Source organism: Canis aureus, chromosome 33 (genome assembly GCF_053574225.1).
Source record: "Canis aureus isolate CA01 chromosome 33, VMU_Caureus_v.1.0, whole genome shotgun sequence".
Lineage (NCBI taxonomy): Eukaryota > Metazoa > Chordata > Mammalia > Carnivora > Canidae > Canis > Canis aureus.
This window is the reverse complement of record NC_135643.1, coordinates 4,002,705-4,025,652: the sequence shown is the minus strand read 5'-3', so window position 1 is coordinate 4,025,652 and position 22,948 is coordinate 4,002,705. Positions and strand designations below refer to the sequence as shown.

At 37.3% G+C, this 22,948-nt stretch overlaps 1 protein-coding gene across 4 annotated transcripts in view; it reads right to left on the bottom strand.

Annotated features, from left to right (window-relative positions):
* Window positions 1–19,233: 19,233 nt before the first annotated feature.
* The window catches only part of LOC144304165 (uncharacterized), a 36,220-nt gene continuing 32,505 nt past the window's right edge, over window positions 19,234–22,948 (bottom strand). Inside the window, exons 4-5 of one of the 4 annotated variants that reach the window (XM_077882629.1) lie at window positions 22,362–22,483; window positions 19,234–19,342 (exon numbers count right to left, since the gene is read on the bottom strand). In XM_077882629.1, coding sequence (XP_077738755.1) covers window positions 19,281–19,342; window positions 22,362–22,483 — 184 coding nt within the window. In that variant the 3' untranslated portion in view covers window positions 19,234–19,280. Of the gene's footprint in view, window positions 19,434–22,361; window positions 22,484–22,948 lie in introns of all 4 variants that reach the window. The other 3 variants (XM_077882628.1, XM_077882630.1, XM_077882631.1) reach the window with 3 other exon arrangements.

The following is a 22,948-nucleotide window of genomic DNA, read 5'->3' as shown; positions in this document are numbered from 1 at the left end:
CTCAATTAACTTCAGCTTGACCCATGTGCCACTGCCAAAGCCACCTTATTATATCCTTTCAATGCAAGTTAAGGTTGGAGCATGGGCCCAGGAGAAGCACAGACTGCAGAGAAGTCAGCCCACATGCTAAGAATAGTAACTCACAGGCCATGATTTAGTCTTTTCCAAATAATTTCTCAAAAAGGGGACCTACACAAAAGACTGGCTAACATAATAAAATGATGAAGCCAGAACATGAAAATAATCACAAATTTTCTCCCAAATATGGGAGGAAAAATCAAGAATAAATGTCTTCTCATAGCTAAATTTAAAAATCCCTCTTATTCATTTTTCTAAACTTTGTTCTGTAGAATAAAAACAAGTTTTGTAGACTCTAGTAATAACATCTCTATTTCCAGATACTCCAAAGCATAAATTAATCATCAGCATATGAACTGACTACTTATACCACAGAAATGTATTTTTATTCATTTATCCAGTGAATGAATATTAATAAAATATCTTTGGAGAATCATTTCAGTCTGGTGATCAAGAACTCAGGCTCTGAAACCAGATTGCCTGGGCTAAACGTACGCTCCACTTCCCAGGTATGTGACCCTAAACAAGTTATGTAACCTATTTTTGTCTCAGTTTCCTCATCTGAAAAGTGGGGATATTAATAGAACTTGCCTCAGTGATGTATTATAATATGTACAAGGTACTTAGAATAGTGCCTGGCACACAGCAAGCATTTTATATGTTGGTTATTATTGTTATTATGTATCTATCGTATATTCTAGGAATATTTATTGAGTCTCTAACAGGCTAGATTCACAGGCATGATTCTCTGGAGACAGATGCTGAAACATGGTTTACTAGGACTCCAAATAGCTGGAAAGAAGGAGGAAGAAAAAGAATTGGGTAGAGGGAGAAGTTGAATTTCAGTGCAGGCCTAACAAAGTTTCGGTCAACATCATGGAAAACTCTGAAGTGTATGTAGCCCATGGATATTCTTACACCATGAGCTGAAATGGTCAGACTTTTATGTTCCGACTGTGATTAGTTCAATAGGTAGGAAAATAAGTCCTTAATGAAAGAAGGATCTCAGCAGTGCATCTCCATGACCATCACATGAGGTCATGAGGAAATCAAAATGGAACACCTGACTTCAAATAATTCACAGCTAATGGAAAAGGCATTCGATATAATATGAAACTTAAATAGAAATATGTATAAGGAATACATAACATAAATAAGGACAACCTTCTTTTTTTAAAGATTTTATTGATTTAAAAAAAAGATTTTATTTATTTATTTATTCATTCATTATTTATTCATTAAAATACACTATATGGAAGAGAGAGAGGCAGAGACACAGGCAGAGGGAGAAGCAGGCTCCGTGAAGGAAGCCCAATTTGGGACTCGATCCCAGGACTCCAGGATCACACCCTGAGCTGAAGGCAGATGCTCAACCACTGAGCCACCCAGGTGAAGGACAACCTTCTTAATTTTCATAGCCGCTCTATGATGAGAAGACATAAAAACTATACCACTTTCATATACGCTATTAAGAGATACAATACAAAAGGATTCCAAGCATTAATCTTTTATCCAACAAATGTTTACTATCCCTACAGTGTAAAAAGTACTATGGGAGATACAAGATAAAAAGTTGTACATGAAATTGTTCCTTCAGTCAGGGAGATAAATATCTATTAGGAGATATAAATCATGCATCCAAATGCTTACACTTAAGGTTTATTATATGCACCATCTAAATGGTACAATGGTTGATTATAGTACAAAGCTGATTATTGTACCATATAAATATTATTTATCAACAATCAACCACTGATTATTGTACCATATAAATATTATCAACGGTTGATTGTTGATTGAGTAGGATGGTATTTCCCAGACTTGCCTGAGCATAAAATTCTCCTGGAGTCTTTTGTGGAATTCTTGGGCACTAACCCAAACCACTAAGTTGGACTCTCTGAAGGAGGAACTTGGAAGCTACACTTTAGCCAGCTTCCAGCACCTTAATGATTCCTATGATCAGTTAAGTTTGGGAACACTGGTGTAGTGGAAACATCTCAGTAGAACATAAAACACCTCACTTGATTCTTGGTTCTGTCTCTGTATTGAAAATTACAAATTAACAAGTCATTAAATAAAATATGATCTACCCTATCCTAGCTTGACAAATACACATTATAATACCCTGGAAGGTCTGGTTCAATTAAGAATTCTTGCACTCTTCAGATTTCCCTCTAGAGCACAAAGGCATGGGGAAAATTGACTTCTGGATACCAGTCAATAGCACATTTACTTTCCATCTTTCGTTCCCATCTAAAACATAAGAGACCTCAACTCACAGGTATGAACTCCTAGTCCATATCCAAGACCAGTTCATCCTCCTTGAAAATAGCTGTCACTGGGCCACATCTGGCTAATAGTTGTACATACCAAGTGTCCTGTCTGCCCTGAGGAGGACAGAGCTAGGGAATAGGGCCCAAGCAGGCCTTGCCAAGCAGGCCTGAGCTGTGGGTGAGCTCCAGGATATCTTGGCAAGAAATTCCAGAGTGTACCTGTTAACCTGGATGATTCCTTACCCCTTGGGAGCACAGCCCGATGACAGGCACACCTCTTGCGATGTCTAATCAGACTCTCAAGTTCTTACCATAAAGTGGATCTGAGGATGCCTGTTCACAAGATAACTTGTAAGCTGTATTTTATAGCATTACCTGAACTTACAGTCTTTACACTATTCAAATGTTAGTTGTTGTTGTTATGGTCCAGGTGTATAGGAAAGAGGAAATATTTCCAGTTAGAGATCAGGAAAGTCCTTCTGTAGAAACTGATGTGTAATCTAGATCTCAAGAATGGAAAAGGTATTTAGAGTCCAAATGTGAACCGTGTACAGAACAGAATTTTAGGCCAAGGGAATGGCAGCAACCAGGGCGTAGAGATGGGAGATTACTGTAGCTTCACAAACAAGGAGTAGTCTAGAGAGCGGGCTTGATGAGATTTTGCTTACGGTAGTGTGATGCTGGTGACAATGGTAAAGGTGGGCTAGACCAAGATTGGAGTGAGGGAGGTTGGAGACTCTACACGTGTAGAGGAAGAGCAGTTGAATATCAATCTCAGAAATTGCCAAGTCATGCCTAAATTAGAACAACCTATATTTTTTCTATTTCTAATTTTATATGCACACACACATCAGACATAAAGTTAATTATTTTAAACACCCCTATAAACTTTTTAAACATTTTGCATAAGAAGGATTTCTCATGATTAGAGACATTGATGAATCTTTTCTTATATTTTTTTCCCCTTCTTCCTTTTCTTTTTCTACTTTGTGGTACTAGGTTTAGCTTTAAAGATACTGGATATGTGAACTTAAGCAAGTTATTCCACAACTGTGAGCTTCAATTTCTTCTTCTGTCAAATGGAGGCAATTGTCCCTACATTACATATTTTATGGAACTGTATTATTATTGTGATTCTTTTCCTGGCCATTTTTGCCACTGCCAGTCATCCTCTCTTTTTCATTCTGTCACTTCTTATCTCTGTTGAAAATGGCCTTTATGTTTTTGTTTTCTTATTGCTTTTCTCAAATTCTTGGAGAAAAATGCAAAATTGAAGAAATACTTAAGATTTGCCAGTGCTTACTGGACAAGGGTTTATAGAGCAGGAAGGAACTAGAGGTGGCAAAGAAACCAGTCCAAGACACAACTAGTCGAACAATGGGTGTGGGGTTGTACAGCACAAGCTGTATTTGCACTGAAGTTTTAGTTGCAATAATATTATAAATCATAGTTCTTGAATCAAACTGATACAATGTCAAAATATTTGGATGTTTCGAGTATCTGGCAAAATACACTATATGGAAGCAATCACTAACTCACATGAGCCCTTTTAATACTTCATCTTCACTGCTCTTCTGCATTTAGCACTTTCTGCCTTGCTCTGGCTTGTAAACTAGTTAACTCTGTGTTTCCCACAGTGCTCCTACTTGATCATCTGTCCTTGAAAGGCAGATTTATGTCTTATTGATCCCTGTAAACCCCAGCATTTAGGACTTTACTTTGTAGGCAACCCCTAAATAACAATGAGGTATTGAATAAACCCTTAGATAATTCCTCCCCCCACCCTCTAACCCCACACACAAACATACACAAATTAAGTCATATGAAATGCCAACTCATTTCCAAACACTATGCCATATAAATAATGCAACAGAAAATCCAATAGTTGAAGGCAACATAGAAGAGAGCCTGTGGAGACCTCCAGGGCAGAGCCCTTTAGCTGATGCTAACTGAGGCAGAAGGACCTGGTTATGTAGAGGGCTGGAGGAAGGCTGTCACAAAAGATAACATGGGCAAAGCCCAGAGAGGAAAGAGAGTTTGATGATCCTTCTTTCTCAACCATCAGTTCAGTGTTGCAGAAATGCAAAATATTATTTTAGAGGAGCAGAAAGTGAGGCTAGAGAGGGAGACAGTTTCCCCAACACGGAGGATGTTTTATGGCAAGTGAAAAAGCCTTAGAGGTTAACATACATTTGCTGAGGACTTTTTGAGGGGCTTACACAAGAAGGGCAGCATACTCAGATATACACAGAGATATTGTTGGCCGTTGTATAGAGTTTGGATTTGATGTAGACAAAATTGAAGGTGTAGAGGCTTTCAGTTGGAGGCTTTTATTGCAGCAAAGTCTGGAGATGGTGAGGGTTAAATAGGAGCCCTCTATGGTGAGTGTCCTCACAGTAGAGAATAGTGTGAGATATTTAAGTGTGAAAATTGGCTGGACTTTGGAGATTCACTGCTTTTGGAGTGTAAGGGAAAGAGAAGAGTCAAGAATAACTCAGAGCTCTATTGGTTAAGTGATCATAGCCAAGGATGGTGTAAAAAAATAAAGGAGAAGAATCATGTTTATAGAAAAAGAAATCTGTGTTTTTGGACATACTGAACTTAGAAGTGGGTCATACTGATATGAATGTAAATGTACAGCAGGCAGTTAACTATACTACTCTCAGGCTTGAAAAAAATAAACGTTGTAGTTACAGCTTTATATGCATATGGATATCAGTTTGAAACCTTGCAACTGAAAAAACCACCACATCAATACATGACAAGACAGGAGCAGTGAGGACAGATAAGATCTACAGCATGGACAGATGAGGAAAGGCCTGAGAGAGGGGGGTGGGGGGGAACAGCAGAGAAATCAGAAAACCATAATGATTTGAAAGGCAGGGATTAGAAAATTGCAGAAAGTGAATGATACACAAGACTGAATGCAATAATATAAAGATGGGAAGTATAGGTGCATTTGTGAACTGGGATATCATTGTTGATATTTCCAAGAGTATTTTAGAGGACTAAAGGGAAAGATCAAATTGCAATGCTTTAAAGAGTGAATTAAAAAGGGTAAAATGGTGAGACAATAGGGACAGACTACTGGGGTTGGTTTGAATGAAAAAAGGAAATTGAAGACAGTGATAACAGAAGGCAGCATAGGATTGAAGGCCAGTTTTGATTTCTTTTGTTTCTTTTTAGGTGAAAGAGGATTGGGTATTTTTAGAAGTTGCCGTGGTAGTCACAAAAATGTTGGAGTATTTCGAAAATAGCTAAAATGTATTAAAAACATTATATGGGCAGTCCGGGTGGCTCAGCGGTTTGGCGCCTGCCTTCGGCCCAGGGTGTGATCCTGGAAATCCAGCATCAAGTCCCACATCGGGCTCCCTGCGTGGAGCCTGCTTCTCCCTCTGCCTGTGTCTGTGCCTCTCTCTCTCTCTCTCTCTCATGAATAAATAAAGAAAATCTTAAAAAGTAAATTAAAAAAATAAAAAATAAATAAAAACATTATATGCCAGGCACAACACTGAGGGTTAACATGTATCATTTTAGTCAATGTTTACAATAATTCTATGAACAATTTTTACAAAGGAACATGCTGAGGGTAATACAGATTAAGAGGAATTGTTCATGGTTACAGAATTAGTAAGTAGCGGATGTAGAATTAGAGCCTGGTTGGCCAAATTTAAAAGTCTGAGTTCCTGACCACTCTTCTGTAACGTGTCCGTTCTTCCAGAACCAGCCTCACCACACCTCCTCAGGAGATCTGGAGTAGAGCTGGCTCCAACCGTCTCCTCAGAGATCTGGGTCCCAGTGCACAGGGACTCCCTTTTAAGCCCCTCAGGTTCTAGCGGCAGCCGGGCAGTACCCACTCCATAGCAGACTGGGCCCTCGTTCTGCTGCCCTTTCTTCAAGCACCTAGGTTGACAATACTCTCAACCTTTTGTTTCCCCAGCCCTAGGATTTGCGGTGGTTGCTTCTTCATTACTGTCTCTGTGCTACTCGGTGTTCTTCTTTCAGTATTTCTGTCCTCCAGTATCTATGTGGCCAATTGCCTATAATAAATTCCCACTATTACAAATAACTGGTGTGGGAGGAACCACAGTGGGAAGGGGCAGGGTCAAGGAGGTGACCTTGTGCCAGGGCTGGAGGTGCAGAGCCAATGGGGCAGAGATCCTGCACCTCTGAGGGAGCCTGTTGTAGCCTCTGGCCTACCCCTGGACCTGTCACAGACCCAGGGCAATATATGGAAATTTCAGTCATGACCTCTCTTGTCACTTTCATCTTGGAAGATGCCCTGTCCAGTGCAGACCTGGAGAAGAGCTGTCCCTCCCTGACCAGCTGCCATGCATCAAGCCTCCAACTGCCTCCATCTTTTACCAGGTCAACTATGACACAAACTTCAAGGACAGAATTGCATTTGTCCTAGGCAGTGCATGGTACACTGAGCAGGCTATGGTCCACTCCAGCATGATACTGGAAAAAAAGAGCAAGGGTTTCCTCAAAAAAAGGGATGATGTCTTTGGAATGACATGTTATTGACTTGAAAAACCTGGTGGCCTAAATCAGTCACAAGTGGGGCCAGCTGTCTTATGGGTCTGTGTCTGAGCGATTAGTGAGGGATTATCCTCCTCCCTCTTGCATTTCCACTGATTGTATTCTATGTAGAACTGAAATTTGAAGAATTCCAGAATCCTCGTTCTGGGCTCCGCCTTGGGCTCGTGGATGTTTCTCACTACATCAGTTACTTACCTGTTCATTCCTTCAATAAGTATTGTGTACCTGATTAAATAATAATAATAACGATAATACTAATAAAAATAGGTGTGTTTTTCCTTGTCTTTTAAGATTTTTATTTATTTATTCATGAGAATACACAGAAAGGAGAGAGAGAGAGGCAGAGACACAGGCAGAGGAAGAAGCAGGCTCCACGCAGGGAGCCGGACGTGAGACTGGATCCCGGGTCCCCAGGATCACACCCTGGGCTGAAGGCAGCGCTAAACCGCTGAGCCACCGGGGCTGCCTTGTTTTTCCTTTTCTGACTGAATTCAATAATAGACACTCCAGGGTTTACTCTGCTTTACTGGTCTTTCTGGAACTAGCTGTATCTCCTCCAACTCTTTGCACATACTCTTCCTCCTGGACACCTGCTCCCATCAAATAACCCTCAACATAGTTCCAGTCCTCTTCACTAAGCCCCAGCTTCTGGACCCTGGGGAAGCTACCCTTTCATGCTTTCTCTTTAATCCTGGGGATGGTAGCAACTTCCCGTTTTTGGTCATCTCTGAATTTTCCACCATCCTTTGTTTTTCAGCTCATCTGTCACATGTTATTAATTCTTTATATTAAATTCCACGTGTTTTAAATGCCTAATATGGCTCTGTTTTCCTAACTGAACCCAGACTGATACAGCCAGTGAAAGTATAGTTCAGGTGAACCATCTTGGGTTCCAGCCTGGATAGGAAACAGAAAGACAAGAAGAGGTCTGTTTGACTAGGAGAACATACAGAGATCCCAGTAGTAATAATCTTCATGGGGTCAGATGCTGACACCTTGGGAATAAAGAATAAAGCTATGGACAATAAAAGGTTTCAGTAAGAAGTGAGATAGTTGAGTTTTTGTTTTAGAATAAAATATGATTTAACACATTTTCTATCAAACTTATTTAAGGGAATTTTATTTCAAAATGGGGAAACCAAGTGAAGCAGCTAAAGCAAATAGGAATAAAATAGCTTCTTTGCCAATCAACTTTAAATGAAAATTAAAATTGTAATTTTCCAGCTTTATCAAATTGCCATTTAAAACATATTGAAAAGAAAACTGCTACTTGCTCTTGCCAGATGTTCTGCAAATATTCAGCATCACTTGATAGGTATTAAGTCATTATGCAAAAGTAGCATTGGACCTCAAACATATTTTGCTTGCCAATTTTTTTTTTGTTGAAAACAAATTTTGTATATCAAGATTACTATGATTATTTTTAATTAACTTTCTTAAGGTTTAACAATTATCTATTTTGTTTTAAACACAATGTAGGGTCCCACTAGATACTACTAATTATAAAATCACAACTGTAGATCTCCTGATTTTCTTCTACTTTAATAGGAAAACTTATGGCAATTTTGTATTGATTGACAGGTGACACACTAACACCAGTTATTTTATTAAAACAAGCTCCATTTCTGAGTTTAATGTTTTACCAACTGCATTTTATCTTTATTGACCTCTCTCCACAGTGTTAGGCAAAATAGATGACCTGTTTTCCTTTTTTTTTTTTTTTTTAAGATTTTTTTTATCCATTTGACAGAGGGAGAGAAAGAGCACAAGCAGGAGGAGCAGTAGACTAAGGGAAAGGGGGAAGCAGGCTCTGCTGAGCAGGGAGCCTGATGCAGGGCTCCATCCCAGGATCCTAGGATCATAACCTGAGCTGAAGGCAGGTACAAATGATCTGCTTTTCATTTGACTTCCAGAATATCACACTCTCTTGATTTTTCCCACTAGCTTTTTTTTTATTTTTTTTTAAGATTTATTTATTTATGATAGACATAGAAAGAGAGAGAGAGAGAGGCAGAGACACAGGAGGAGGGAGAAGCAGGCTCCATGCCGGGAGCCTGACGCAGGACTCGATCCTGGGTCTCCAGGATCACGGCCTGGGCCAAAGGCAGGCGCTAAACCGCTGAGCCACCCAGGGATCCCCTCCCACTAGCTTTTTAACCTACTTTCTAGTTTTTCCCTTTTTCTCAAACCATTTATACAGGAGTGTCCCAAGGTTCAGTCTTTGGACTTTTTCTCTCCCTTAATGAATTCATTCTCTACAACAACTCCTTTAGCTCCACAGCTTTAAATACCACTTATATATCTCTTACCACCCCAAAGCACATCTCGATCCCTGCCTCCCTTCTCAACATCACACTCATATACCCAGATGCCTAGCTGGCATTTCCACGTTCATGTCTAACTGACATTTGAAATTGAATAAGTCTAGAATGGAGCTCCTGACATCTGCTTACTCTCTTGCTAACTCCTTCTTCTCAGGATCTCAGCCCAAAAACCTCAGTCATCCTTGACTCTTCTCTTTTCCTCATACTTCACCAAATCTATCAACATATCCTACTAGCCCTGCCTTCACTATATATCCAAAATTTAACCACATCCCACTGGCTCAACCTAGTTGAGTCCCAATAGGCACACACAGTCTATTTATAAGTAACTGTGGTTATTTAAGAATGAAAAAATACTGGTTTTCTGCCATATATGTGTATTACTTTTCCAAACAATTACTAAGTTATTTGGACAAAATACTTATAAAGTTTTTTTGTGACAAACTACTTAATGAAAAGAACTGTGAGGTATTGCTTTTGGTCTAGACACATTGTGAAAAAAAAAAATTAGACACTGTGAACTCCCTGAAACTAAAAAGGTTGGGAACATTTGTTCTAACCATCCTACCACCTTAGAGCTTTTACATCCTGTTCTGTCTGCCAGGAAATCTCCTCTTCCAGACACCTGTATTGCTAACTTTACTTTCACGATGAGGCTGACTCTAATCACCCTTTATAAATGGTAACCAGCCCACACCTCCATTCTGGCACTTCTGATTTTACTAACTTCATTTTATTTTTTCCCTCATATTATGCATCATCTCAGGCAAACTTACAATTTATTTTTTATGTTTATTGTTACTCTCACTAGCATACAAAGGAAAAATAGCCTGTTTTGTTTCCTGATGTATTTTAAATGCCTAGAGCATGCCTGGCCCATAGCTAGTATTCAATAAATGTTAGTAGAAGGAGATTTATTTCAAGATCTACAAAAGTGACCACACATACAAAAAAGGGGGGGGGGGGGACAATTAGCTTAAAACACTCACTCAAAAAAATAAATAAACAACCACTCATTCAAAATTTCATATGCTTTTACATATTTAGGTAGGACTAGAGGGTATTTTTTTTTAATCCTGGCCTAAGGATTCTTATCTGTATAACCACAAAATGAAATAAATCTTCTTTTAGAAAGAATCAAAAGGGAAAAAAAATCTTGTGTTCTTTTAGCTTTGTTATCCAAAATGGTAAAAATGATGAGACAATTGTAAGGAGGGTAATAAGATTAAAAATAGTGAGTAAGAATAATGTCAATATTATAAGAGTTTTCTTACATATAATTATTCACTAAATATACTTGCTATCAGTCAATATGTGTGAGCTGCAGTATTAAAAACTGAATGAAATAGGGATCCCTGGGTGGCGCAGCGGTTTAGCGCCTGCCTTTGGCCCAGGGCGCGATCCTGGAGACCCGGGATCGAATCCCATATCGGGCTCCTGGTGCATGGAGCCTGCTTCTCCCTCTGCCTATGTCTCTGCCTCTCTCTCTCTCTCTCTCTCTCTATCAAAAATAAATAAAAATTAAAAAAAATAAAAAATAAAAAAATAAAAAATAAAAAAATAAAAAATAAAAACTGAATGAAATATAAAGACCCCAGGCTCTGATCTTGAATACTGCATAACTGTATATATTAATAGTTGCTAACATACATGGGAAAGCTGTTAGTGCCTTGAGCCCAATATAGATGATGTAATAGGAATTAAGAAGAGAAAGGGAGAAAAGAAAAGTCTGGGAAACTTCAAGAATTTAAGCAATGCTTTAAACAATTACTAGAATTATAAATGCATAGATTCTAGGGTCATAGGGGGCAAATGGTTCTTCTAGGCAAGAAGAGGAGAAATATTTTTAACGAAATTATAAGGATAAAATAAAGTAAGTCTTGTTTGGCCTGTTTGGGGTAGATATTTATAATAGTCACTAAACATAGATATAAATATGTAAAACCACCTTCATTTATTTGGAGGACCATTTCGAATCACTTTATAATGTCCTCTTCTTTTTAATACTTGTGCCCTGCTTAGGCATAAATTCATTTCTTGCTCTCTTTCTGTTCTCCATAAGGCAGAAGGACAGCTCCCCAGAGGCTGTAACAGTCAGACTCCCTTTTCAGCTGATTTCTGTCCAGATTTGGCAAAGAAAGGACACTGGCAGAAAAATGGAAGAAGGAGCAAGGGAGAGAACAAGATATTGTTCTCAGAACCATCTCTGGCAGCAGTTGTTTCTTGTGTGGCTTTGGTGTTTCCATGCCCTTTATTATTATTATTATTATTTTTAAAGAATTTGTTTGCTTATTTATTTATTTAGAGCTGGGAGAGAAGAAGGGGAAACAGAGGAAGAGAGAGAGAATCCCAAGCACACTCTCCGTTGAGCAGAGACCTTCACACAGGGCTTGATCTCACAATCCTGAGATCGCAACCTGAGCCAAAACCAAGAGTCGGACGCTCAACTGACTGAGCCGCCTGGAGAACCCCTTTCAAGGTCCTTTAGATGGGCGTCCAACCAGGTAATCCCATCCCTGTCTCTGCTAATACTACTTCTTCCTTTTATTTCTCTACCATCTTCTAACACTCTTCTATCACCTATGAAATAAAGTCAATTTCTTGCTTTAAATTCCTTCTGTTGCAAATAATTGAAGTGGTTTTCATTTTTCTGGTTAGACCCTGACCCTGACAATTCAGTAATTGTTATTTTAGTATCCATTATGGATTCATTTGTGTTCCCCTCAAATTCATATGTGGAAGTGTAACCCATAGAATGTCAGAATGAGACCATATTTAAAGATGGCATCTTTTCCCCCCTTTCTCTCTTTTTTTTCAAGACAGCATTCTTTAAAGAGATGATTAAGGTAAAATGAAGCATATGGGTGGGTCCTAATTGATCTGACTGGTGTCCTTCCAAGAAGAGATTAGGACACAGGCACAAACATACACATAGAGAAGCCCAGGTAAAGACAAAGAGAAGAACACAGCCATTTACAAGTGAAGAAGAAATAACCCTGCCAACACCTTGATCTCAGACTTTTAACCTTCAGAACAGTAAGAAAATAAATTTCTGTTGCTTAAGCCACCCAGTGTGTGGTACTCTGTTATGGCAGCCTGAGCAAGATAATACATATCTGTACAGATGTTCCATTTTCTAAGCTTATAGCTTATAGTTTCTAAATTCTTTATTCCTCTCAATTTTTGAAGTTCAGTTTGTAAACATAGCTCCTTGAAGGTCTACCTTTTGCAAAATATAAAAGCAGATTTTTTTTTTTTAAGTAGGCTCCATGCCCAGTATGGAGCCCAACGTGGGGCTCAAACTCATGACCCTGAGGTCAAAACCTCAGCTGAGATCAAGAGTTGGACGCTTAACCAACTGAGCCACCAGGCAACTATAAGAGCAGATTATTTGATGATTTTGCTGGTGCTTATGTGTGTTGAAGTATCATTTTCCTTACTTAGTCATGAGTCCATATTCCATATTTGATTTCTTATCAGTGTAACACACATAGAGTTTTCAGCTTAATTCACATAGTAAGCTTGTGCATCTGTTTATTTCCATTCTAAAACTGCATGTAGGAACCACTACTACAAACCAATGAGGGTGCCTAATGGCTTATATAACCAGTCTTGAACTTAGATAATCAATTAAGGAATAATAATAATTTTCACCCAGAGCCTATCATTCTGCTCTTTGGTACATACTCATCATGAACCTTCTATAGGATTTATAAGTATGGCTTTTGTCTTATAAACACTGTATGCTATGGGAATATTAACAATAAGAATACCATTAAGTATCTGGAAATATGTCAAACTTTTCAGTGTTAGCAAAGTATATTTTTGGCATTCTAATTTAATTAGAATTATTCTACACATAATCTGTTGAATGTATGGTAGTCTAAGGCACATTGCATCTAGCCATTGAAAAGTCATGATTTTTCCTTATATATGGACAGTCTGTTCAATATACACACAACTAAGGTATAGTGGAAGAGAAAATTAATAACAATAGTGGTTAGCCTTTCTTAGTTTTTATTCTGTGGACATACACCCAACTGAAAGAAGAAACATGGATTATTTGACTTGGAAAGGGGAGATATCTAAAATAAAAGTAGGGAAAAAGTAGCAAGAAAAACAGAAAAACCAGTCACCTCACCCTCTCTCGATTATACTCATTCAGTTTTAGCTGTTTCCTCCTTTTTAACATATATTAGAATTTATAATTAGTTTCCTTTTATTTATTCAGTTTTAGTCTGACTTACCCACTGGAAATTCACAAAGACAAGAATTCTGTCTAGTTAGTTCACAATTGTGTCTCAGAGGCTATCCCAACAACTATGAAATAGTTGATACTTAGGTAAATATTTCTTGACTGAAGAAAGGGAGGAAAAAGAAGAAGCGCAGAAGTATAGAACTCTTATTCTTATGTAAAAGACATTACTAAAACTATGAAATGCCCAAAGCAATTTTCTCTCTTTAGGTATCTTACACCATAGTCAGAGAAAAAAAAAAAAAAAAAAAGAATAACAAATGTTAAAAAGAAGTTGGTAGTACTGAACAAAGAGCCACTGCATGCCTCAGAAGTTCAGAGGAAAAAAAGCACAGGGTGCTTACTGATAGATGGGATCATTGAGGATATGTTGAAATAGCCAAAAATAAGAGAAAATAAGCCAATCACAGACAAATGCTGCATGATTCCACTTATCTGAGGTATCAAATATCGTCAGACTCATGGAAGCAAAGAGTAGAATAACTGGGGGGAGAGGAAAATGGGGAGGTACTAATCAACTCAACATGCAGATAATATCAGTTATGCAAGAGGAATAAGTTCTAGAGATGGAAGGCACAACATTTTACTTATAGATAACAATACTGTATTATACACCTAAATATGCATTAAGATAGCCAATCTCATATTAAGTGTTCTTATCCTTGAGAGAGAGAGAGAGACAGAGAGAGAGAAGAAAAACACTAGGATTCATCAGTATCAACCTCCAAATGTTTTCCATACTGCAAAACCATCAGAGTTTCTCTAATATGCTATTTCATGTCAAAGCCTGGCTGTCATAGCGAAAGTCTTAGGCTTTCAACACTCTCTGTGAACCCACAGGTCTGCAGGAAGTCTACCAGGCACTTCAATGATGACCACCTGCAAGACCCTCCAGGATATCACTGAATTCCTGGCCTCCATGGGTCTATTAGCCTGTCTGATGAAAAGAAGGAATCTCGTAGCACCCGGTGCTCTGAAGTGTGTTACTCCTGTCCCCTCAGGCTGACTGGAGTGCCCATCTGCCTTGGTTTTCAACAACTGCAAAGAAGCCCAGCATGCAGGGAATGAAATATCTACTGGGTGAGGGGGACTGTCAATTTTGCAAATGCTTGTCAGTTTGTACAACTGCCACTAAGGGTCTGAGGTAATTTTTATGCATTGTGGCAAAATATTCCCAACCTAAGTCTAAACATTTGGCAACTTTTTACAGAGTATAATTGAGTATCATTCATTATGATGATTTCCTAGCTTTACCTACCTTTTTAGATGATTATAACAGACATTTTCATTCCCCTTGGTTGTTTATTACTAGATTTTCAGTTTATACAATAGGGAAATGAGTATGTCTCCTAGTATTGGGATTATTTATAATTAATAAACATTTTTGAGTAAATATGTATTAAAATATTAAATATACAATGAGTTAAGCATGTATATTTCTGTGTGATACATATAATACTCTGTCTATATAACTGCTCTGACAATAACTTTTGGGAGGACACCGGTAACTCATTTCATCATTTCAAATCATACTTAATCACTGGGCTAATTCATTTTATTATAAACATGATAGCAAAATAACACATGAAGAGATATATAGTTCCTGCTTGATATTATAAAACATATTTCTCTGCCAGTTTTCATCTCTGCAGAATTAAACTTCTATGTTTCCTCCAAGCTAAATAAAATTTGGTAAAATGATGGACTCTGGTCTACTGAAGAATAGTTTCTCTAGGTATGACTTAAATGCTTTGGTAGATTCAGACTATTGATGAGTTCCAGGATCATCTGAGGATTTATTAAGTACATTGATCACTCTTTGATAATATATTTTCAGACTATTATATAAACGAATCCAACAGCCTTGGAAGAGCCATGAAATGTTTTGATATACATGTTATACATCACTTAAACATTCCAATTGCTCCAGAGGAATCCTAAAATAGTGTCTAGTTCTATCTGTGCCTTCAATAAGAATAGTAGCCTCTGGAACCGCCCCCAAAAATTCACTTGAGACTTTCAGGATGATTGTAGGATGATGCCAATACCAAAGACATATTCTATTTGCCCTGAAAACCGATCACACCTGACAGCTGGTTATGGTAATCAACTGTCAGTCAATAAAATGATATTTATTGAAAAGCTCAATATGCCTGGCATTGGTGGTGACCATGACAGACAGGGGGCGGCCCTCATAAGGCTTATCATCCCGCAGAGATGTCATACATGGAATAACTAATTAGAAAAGCGGAAATACAAGGTACAATGGGAGAGTACAGTAGAGGGATTTAAGGAATCTAAGGTCAAAGGATCAAGAAAGGATTCCTTGAAGAAGGAAAATAAGCTGAAATTACCTTGGAAAAGAGATGGCATAGGAGAGAGGGAAGGATATCCAGGAAGGTGAACTAGCATATGATCCAAGACTACTGGAGAAAATTAATAGGTCTGTGGTATCAGGGGACAGTAGGCTCTGCATCCAGAACATCTAAGTTAGAGAACATAAATTGTATCATTTTTAGAAACATTTCTAAGGAATTAAAAATGTACATTTCTGTTCATGGGAACACAGTGATGACTGGAGTGAGGTGACAGAGGGCAAGGCAAGTCAGAAATACATGGTAACATTCATTCTTAGTGGTAGAATATCATTATGTAACATAAGAAAAGTTTGCCACTACCTTACTGTCAGCAAAACACATCTCTCTTCATATACCGTCACAACATGCCTCGTCATTGACTGAATGAAAGTTGCCAGCCCCAAACACCAAGTTTCATTGGACAACATTAAAAAAAAAAAAAAAAAAAAACTTTAGATTTTAGATGGGGGAAAGTTTCTTTAGAGATTACCTAAATTTTACCCCTGAGAAAAAAGGGTCTAAAAAGTAATTTGACTTGTTAAGATCATAAAGCTACTGCAAGTCAGAGCTGGAACTAAAATCTTGATTCTTATTCTAATGTTTACATTATTGTATACAGATATTTAAAAAGTTATCTATACGTTGCTGCTCTCTAACAAATGTAATAATGACTGCACATGGACCAACAACCATAAATAGGGAATAACTATTGGTCAGGTTATTCAGTGAAGGAAACAATAAAACTAAAAGGCAACCTTTAAATGGGAGAAGATATTTGTAAATGACATATCTGATAAAGGGTTAGTATCCAAAATCTAAAGAACTTCTCATACTCAACACCCCAAAAAACAAATAATCCAGTTAGGAAATGGACAGAAGACAGGAAGAGACATTCTTCCAAAGAAGACATACAGATAGCTAACAGACATAAGAAAAGATGCTCAACATCACTCATCAATCATCAGTGCAATACAAATCAAAACTATAATGAGATATCCCCTCACACCTGTCAGAATGGCTAAATTTAACACAGGAAACAATAGATATAACGAGGCTGTGGAGAAAGGGGAACCCTCATACACTACAAACTGGGGCAGCCACTCTGGAAGCAGCATGGAAGTTCCTCAAAAAGTTATAGTACTATCCTATGACCCAGCAATTGCACTACTAGGTATTTACCCAAAGGATACAAAATTATATATTCAAAGGGATACATGGTGCAACCTGATATTTACAGCAGCATTATCAACAATAGCCAAATTATGGAAAGAGCCCAAATATCCACTGACTCATGAATGGATAAAGAAGTGGTGGTGTATATAGATAATGGAATATTACCCATCCACCAAAAGGAATGAAATCTTGCTATTTATACAACAATGTGGATGGAACTAAAGTGTATTATGCTAAGTGAAATACATTAGTCAGAGAAAACAAATGCCATATGATTTCACTCATATGTGGAATTTAAGAAACAAAATAGGAACACAGGGAAAGGGAGAAAGAGAGAGAGGAGAATGAGAGAGAGAGGGAGAGAGAGGCAAACCATAAAATAGACCCTTAACTGTAGAGAACAAACGGAGGGTTGTTGGAAGGGAGGGAGGGATGGGCTAAATAGGGATGAGTATTCAGGAGGGCACTTGTATCACACTGGGTGTTATATATAAGTGATGAATCACTAAATTCTACTCCTGAGACTAATATCGCACTATATATTAACTAGAATTTAAATAAAAACTTTAAGCAAACAAACTAAATAAATAAGGATTCTATGACAACTGTCATTTTGTAAATAGTGAGACTGAGACCTTGATATTCATAATTCCAATAATGTGTTTCAAATCATAAATTTACAGTGATAGTAATGACTATAAGAAACTACATAGCACATGGTTATTGTAAAAGGTGTACAAAAATGGCTCTAATAATGACTTAGCAACAATAACTCCCATTTTTCCAAGTTCAGTTTGACTTCTAGCCTCTGTCGCTTCTTTTTTAAAACATATATAAACAATACATGCATGCACACACACACAAAGTGCAAGAGAACATTCCTATCACATTTCTTTAATACATTTGTTCTCTTGAAGACTATGTACAGACATCTCACACAAAATCAATTAGGAAAACGTGTGGCAGGAACACTTCACTTACTAAAGGCCAATTTAGATGCCCATTAGACATTCAAGAAAAGGCCTCCCATTCTTTTCTGTGGCCGCACTCGGCCACCCCCATGCCTTTCATAGAAAAGGTTTGCGTGCTCCGGGTCTTGTACAAGTGAGACCATTGAAACAACCTTTTCCTCTCCTACACCTCTTTTTTTCTATCCAGGTAAGAAGCTATAGAGTAACATGATGGATAATGGATGGATGGAATCAAAAAAGTCATTCATTCCATCTGCCTGAGAGGCTCTTTTGCTCACTTAGTCAGCAACAATGAACCACAGCCAGGCTTTAAAATGAAACACTTTCCTCCCCCAACCCTGCCATACACACACATCAAAGAAAAATTTAACGTCTGTATTTTTTTTTTTTTTTACAAAAAAAAAGAGATGGGGGTGGGCAAGAAAGAGCATCTTTCACATTCTGCGTTTTCAGAGTAAGTATCCAATGCGACTTGCCATGATAACTAAATTTATTATTAACTGTGTATTTCATGATGTTAGTGACAATATGTTAATGTGATTTTTCACGTCCTCCTGCAGTGAACAGATGGCTCCTTTTACTTTACTTTCCACATCAAGTGTGATTATTTCTTGGTGCCAAAAGCCACCTGCCGCTCCTCGGTCTCCAGTCTAATTTTTTATGTTGGTAAAACACAGCAGGACTTGTTATCAGTTGGATGGCATCTTAATAAAAGGAGACATGCCAACATATTGACATCATGTTCAAGGGGAAACTTCAGCCCCTTCAAACCCTTAACCCCATTCCCCTACCCCCTTTCAAAAAGTGAGGGAGAAAAAGAAAAAAAAAATGCATGCAAAGACCCCACCACTTTCAAGATGTTTGATTACAATTGTTGGGCCTAGAGCCAAGATGCTGAATTGGCCTCCCTTTGTTCCTAAACCCAAGCACCTCACTCAGGGCTCTGATCTTTCATCCTGTGTAATGATAATTAGCCATAACATATTCCAAAGTCAAATGTAAGCAGGAATACATTAACATTGAGAACAGTGTCAGGGCAATTTTCACTGGGAAAATGACAAAGAACACACACACACACACACACTCAAAAATTTCAAGAATCAAACATTCATAAAATCACTTTCATAGGCGTGAATATTAAACTCAATCACTTGTCTGTTCTGAGTGCTTACCTAGAATGCCAAAGCCTCCTAATGTGGATGCCATGATTCCCACAGCCCGTGCTTAACAGAGAAAACATGAGTAATAAACCACGGTAGCTTGCTTTAATTTTTCCATTCTTTATTAGAACAAAGAGGGATCCTACGTTAGGTGATTTGTGGTCCAAGAAGAGGTCTTCCAGGCAATTGGATGGCATGGCTCTCAACAGCTGGTCCAGCACATTTGGGAACAGCATGTAGAAAAATGCGTCAGTGTTTTGAAGATTACCAACTGTGATGATGCATTGGTTATGACACGATCTAAAAAAAAAAAGTTAAATTTCCTAGCCACAAACTATATAATTCTATCAGGGTACAAACTCTCAAATTCAAGACCAAGATAAGTCCAAATTTGGTGATACTGAAACTTTCAAAGCTGATTCCCACTCTTATAGGTTGAAAAGAGTAGCAGTATTCTTGAATGCCTGATATTTCTTGTTAAAAATTGAAGTTAAACATGCAGCTGGCTTCCTAGGATTTACAAAGTTTATACAGCACAAAAGAAAATTCCTATAATAAAACTGCAAATATCTCAATAAAGTGATTCACAATTAATGGTTGTCTTGAGATGAACAACTTTAACTAGATTTTTCTACTACAGAATCTCTTAAATTAACATACACTTGGCAGCAACTTTTATTCCTTTTAACTGTCCCTCCAAACAAACAAAAGAACCTGTATGAAATAGATCTCTATTAACTGGTTTTTTGCTGCTTGACCAGCTTTTTATTGGCATACATTTCCCAATTTTTGTTATAAAAATTTGCAAACATACAGAAAAATTGAAAGAACTCTACCACTGACACCATCAAATCTACCACATAGATTCTATAATTAGATTTTACTGTATTAACTTCATCATATATTCTTTCATTTATCTATCTCTTTATTCCTCAATTTCCTTATTATATTAGATTGTAAAATGAATAACCAATAGCCCATCCAGAAATCAAAATTAAAATTATCTTGACTTTATGGTAATAAAGTGAGGAACACATATAGTGGTATTCATTATCTCATTCAACAAATATTTTTTGAGTTTCTGCTTGAAGCACTGTTCTAAGTACTGAAAATACAAAATTGAATAAAACAAGATATTTGCCCTTATTGAAGTTATAATTTAGTAGGCTTGACAGGGGAAAACAATAATTAAATGAGTGGCTCTCTAAGCATGATGTACAAAGGAAGTTGTCAATATACATGAGTAAATTTAGTTCAGACTGTTCTTAACTCAGAGGTTGTAATAAGGGCAGGAAGAACGTTTTATGCACCACTACATTATTGCCTAAAATAGAGCCCACATATAGCAACCTCTCAAAACATTTATCAAATTATTGAATGAACAAATAAATGTTAAACTTGATGCTATGGATATCATTTAAAAGATTTTATATTAGGAAGTAATTGCACTCTAAAAGAGTAGCCTGAAAGGTAAATAAATAATAACAGGAAGTCAACTAGTTTGAAAACTCTAATTTTAACAATCCTGTATTTAAGAACTTTTTAAAAAATATGTGATTTGGGGGGGGTACTATTCTGAATGGTATATCCACCATTAAAGCATATGCATTTGTATGGACTATAACAAAATGAAGTAACAATTACCTTGTAAAACTGAATGTCTTCACAAATAAGATGGTGTCGATGGGTTTTTCAGAGATGTTTATTTTAGAACATGTGGAACTATTACAGACTAACAATCAAAAATTTTTACGTCTTAAATTTTTTTTGAAATGAAAAAATAGTGGAGTTAGTTTAAGCTTCTTAGTTAAAAAAAATAAATAAAGCATTGCTAGTCAGCTTTGGTTAAATCCATCAATAGTTTGCAATTACTCTAAGAAAGTTAAATCAGTCTGGTCAACTTTTCGTTCTAAACTAAACTGAGACACTTACCTGATTATTTTAGTGGCTACAATTTAGTTGTCAGTAAAGTGAAACTAATATGTAAACCAGTTATTTATAAACTGAAACTGATGCCTTTGTAAATGAGTTACTTGTATTCAAGACAAAATGCTCAAAGTAGCTCTTCCTGCCCATGGGTCCTGTCCCCAGGCTTTAATAAAAACAGCTTTTTGCATCAAAAAACAAACAAATGCTTAAAGTATTCCTAGCCTTAAAAACTAATGGGATCAGGAACATTTATCTGTGTATATTGGTGTGGCAGAGGACAGGGGATGTAGAGAAAAAACCTTGGGTCAAATCTTTTTATTGTGTAGATTAAGCTATACATATAATGTTTAGTACTGTCAAATACTTGGGAAGAAAAAAAACATTTAAAAAATAAAAAACAATCTGTTTCAAGCAAATTCAAGCATAGTATGATAAACTGGCATACTGGTAAGTGTTGTCTTTAAATTTCTGCTTAGAAAATCTCTAGTAGGGGATCCCTGGGTAGCTCATCAGTTTAGCGCCTGCCTTCAGCCCAGGGCATGATCTTGGAGTCCTGGGATCAAGTCCCACATCAGGCTCCCTGCATGGAGCCTGCTTCTCTCTCTACCTGTGTCTCTGTCTCTGTCTCTGTCTCTCTGTATCTCTCATGAATAAATAAATAAAATCTTAAAAAAAAAAAGAAAATCTCTGGTAGAATTTTAAAATCTGAACAAAGATATGATGAGGAAAATCTGTACCATCTTCTGATGATTTCAATCCCCCATTATTCAAATTAAATCTGATAACTAATTTTGTTTTTCTGACTTCAAAAACTTACTGGAGGATTTAATGGAAAACACGATCCAATTAAAATAGTGAAATAACAATATTGTTGATTTTTATGTTATCTTCTATCTTGTTCTGTTGATTTCATTAGGGATAAATGAGTTTCACCTTTGAGATACCTCAAAAGCAGAGTCTATTGCTTAATACAGAAAACTGACGTTTATTGAGTGGATATTTAATAAATTTAAATTGGTGAGCAAATGAATATTTATTCACCAAGTTTCTAATCAATCTGAAAATTTAAGCTTCTATCCAGTGGATGTCTACTCTGGCCAAGATGGAGTAACAGAGTAAATTTATCCACATTTATTAATCACCTGAAACAATTTTTAAAAAGGAAAAATAAATATGAAATAGTTCATGTAATAAAAAAATATTGAACAATAGTTCACAAGATGGCGGATATCAAGCAATGAAGGTAGTGACTCCTAAGGGGCAAAGAAACAAGTGGCATGAGTACTATGATTTCCTCACCTTTTTTCCTTGAGAGAGGTCGGAGTCCACAGCACCGTAGGTGAAACCCAAGTGGAACCTCTGGGTGAATAAAGGCCCCATGGTGAGGAGATAAAGCTAAGCATCCAGAGAGATAAAGGCATCTAGAGTGAACACAACATGGTACCGGAAAGAAAAGAGTAACACAAGAGCCTTCTGGATATCTTCAGAAGGCAGCCCCTGAGAATTCAGTCAGGTACTCAAAAGTGCATGTGGGTAAGTAAACTGCTTGAGTCTGTGAAAAAGGCACATGAAAAGATTAAAGATAAAAGTGTCCAGTAAAGATAAACAGTGTATACTCAGGATTGGGAACAGAAACTAACCCCCCCAGCCATTAAAACCTCATTTTTCATGGGTCTTGAGTAGACTATACTGAAGGATCTCATCACAGTAAAGGAGAATAATTAGCCCCAGACTGAGCACTGTCCTTGTTCTAGCAGCAAAGTCTTAGAGGCAAGGCTCCAAAGAATCAAATTATTTCCAACTAACCTACCTGCATCCCAAAACAAAGCTCAACCTTTACAGGAACACAGAAATACCCAGCAACTCTACCCAGGTTAAACTCAACA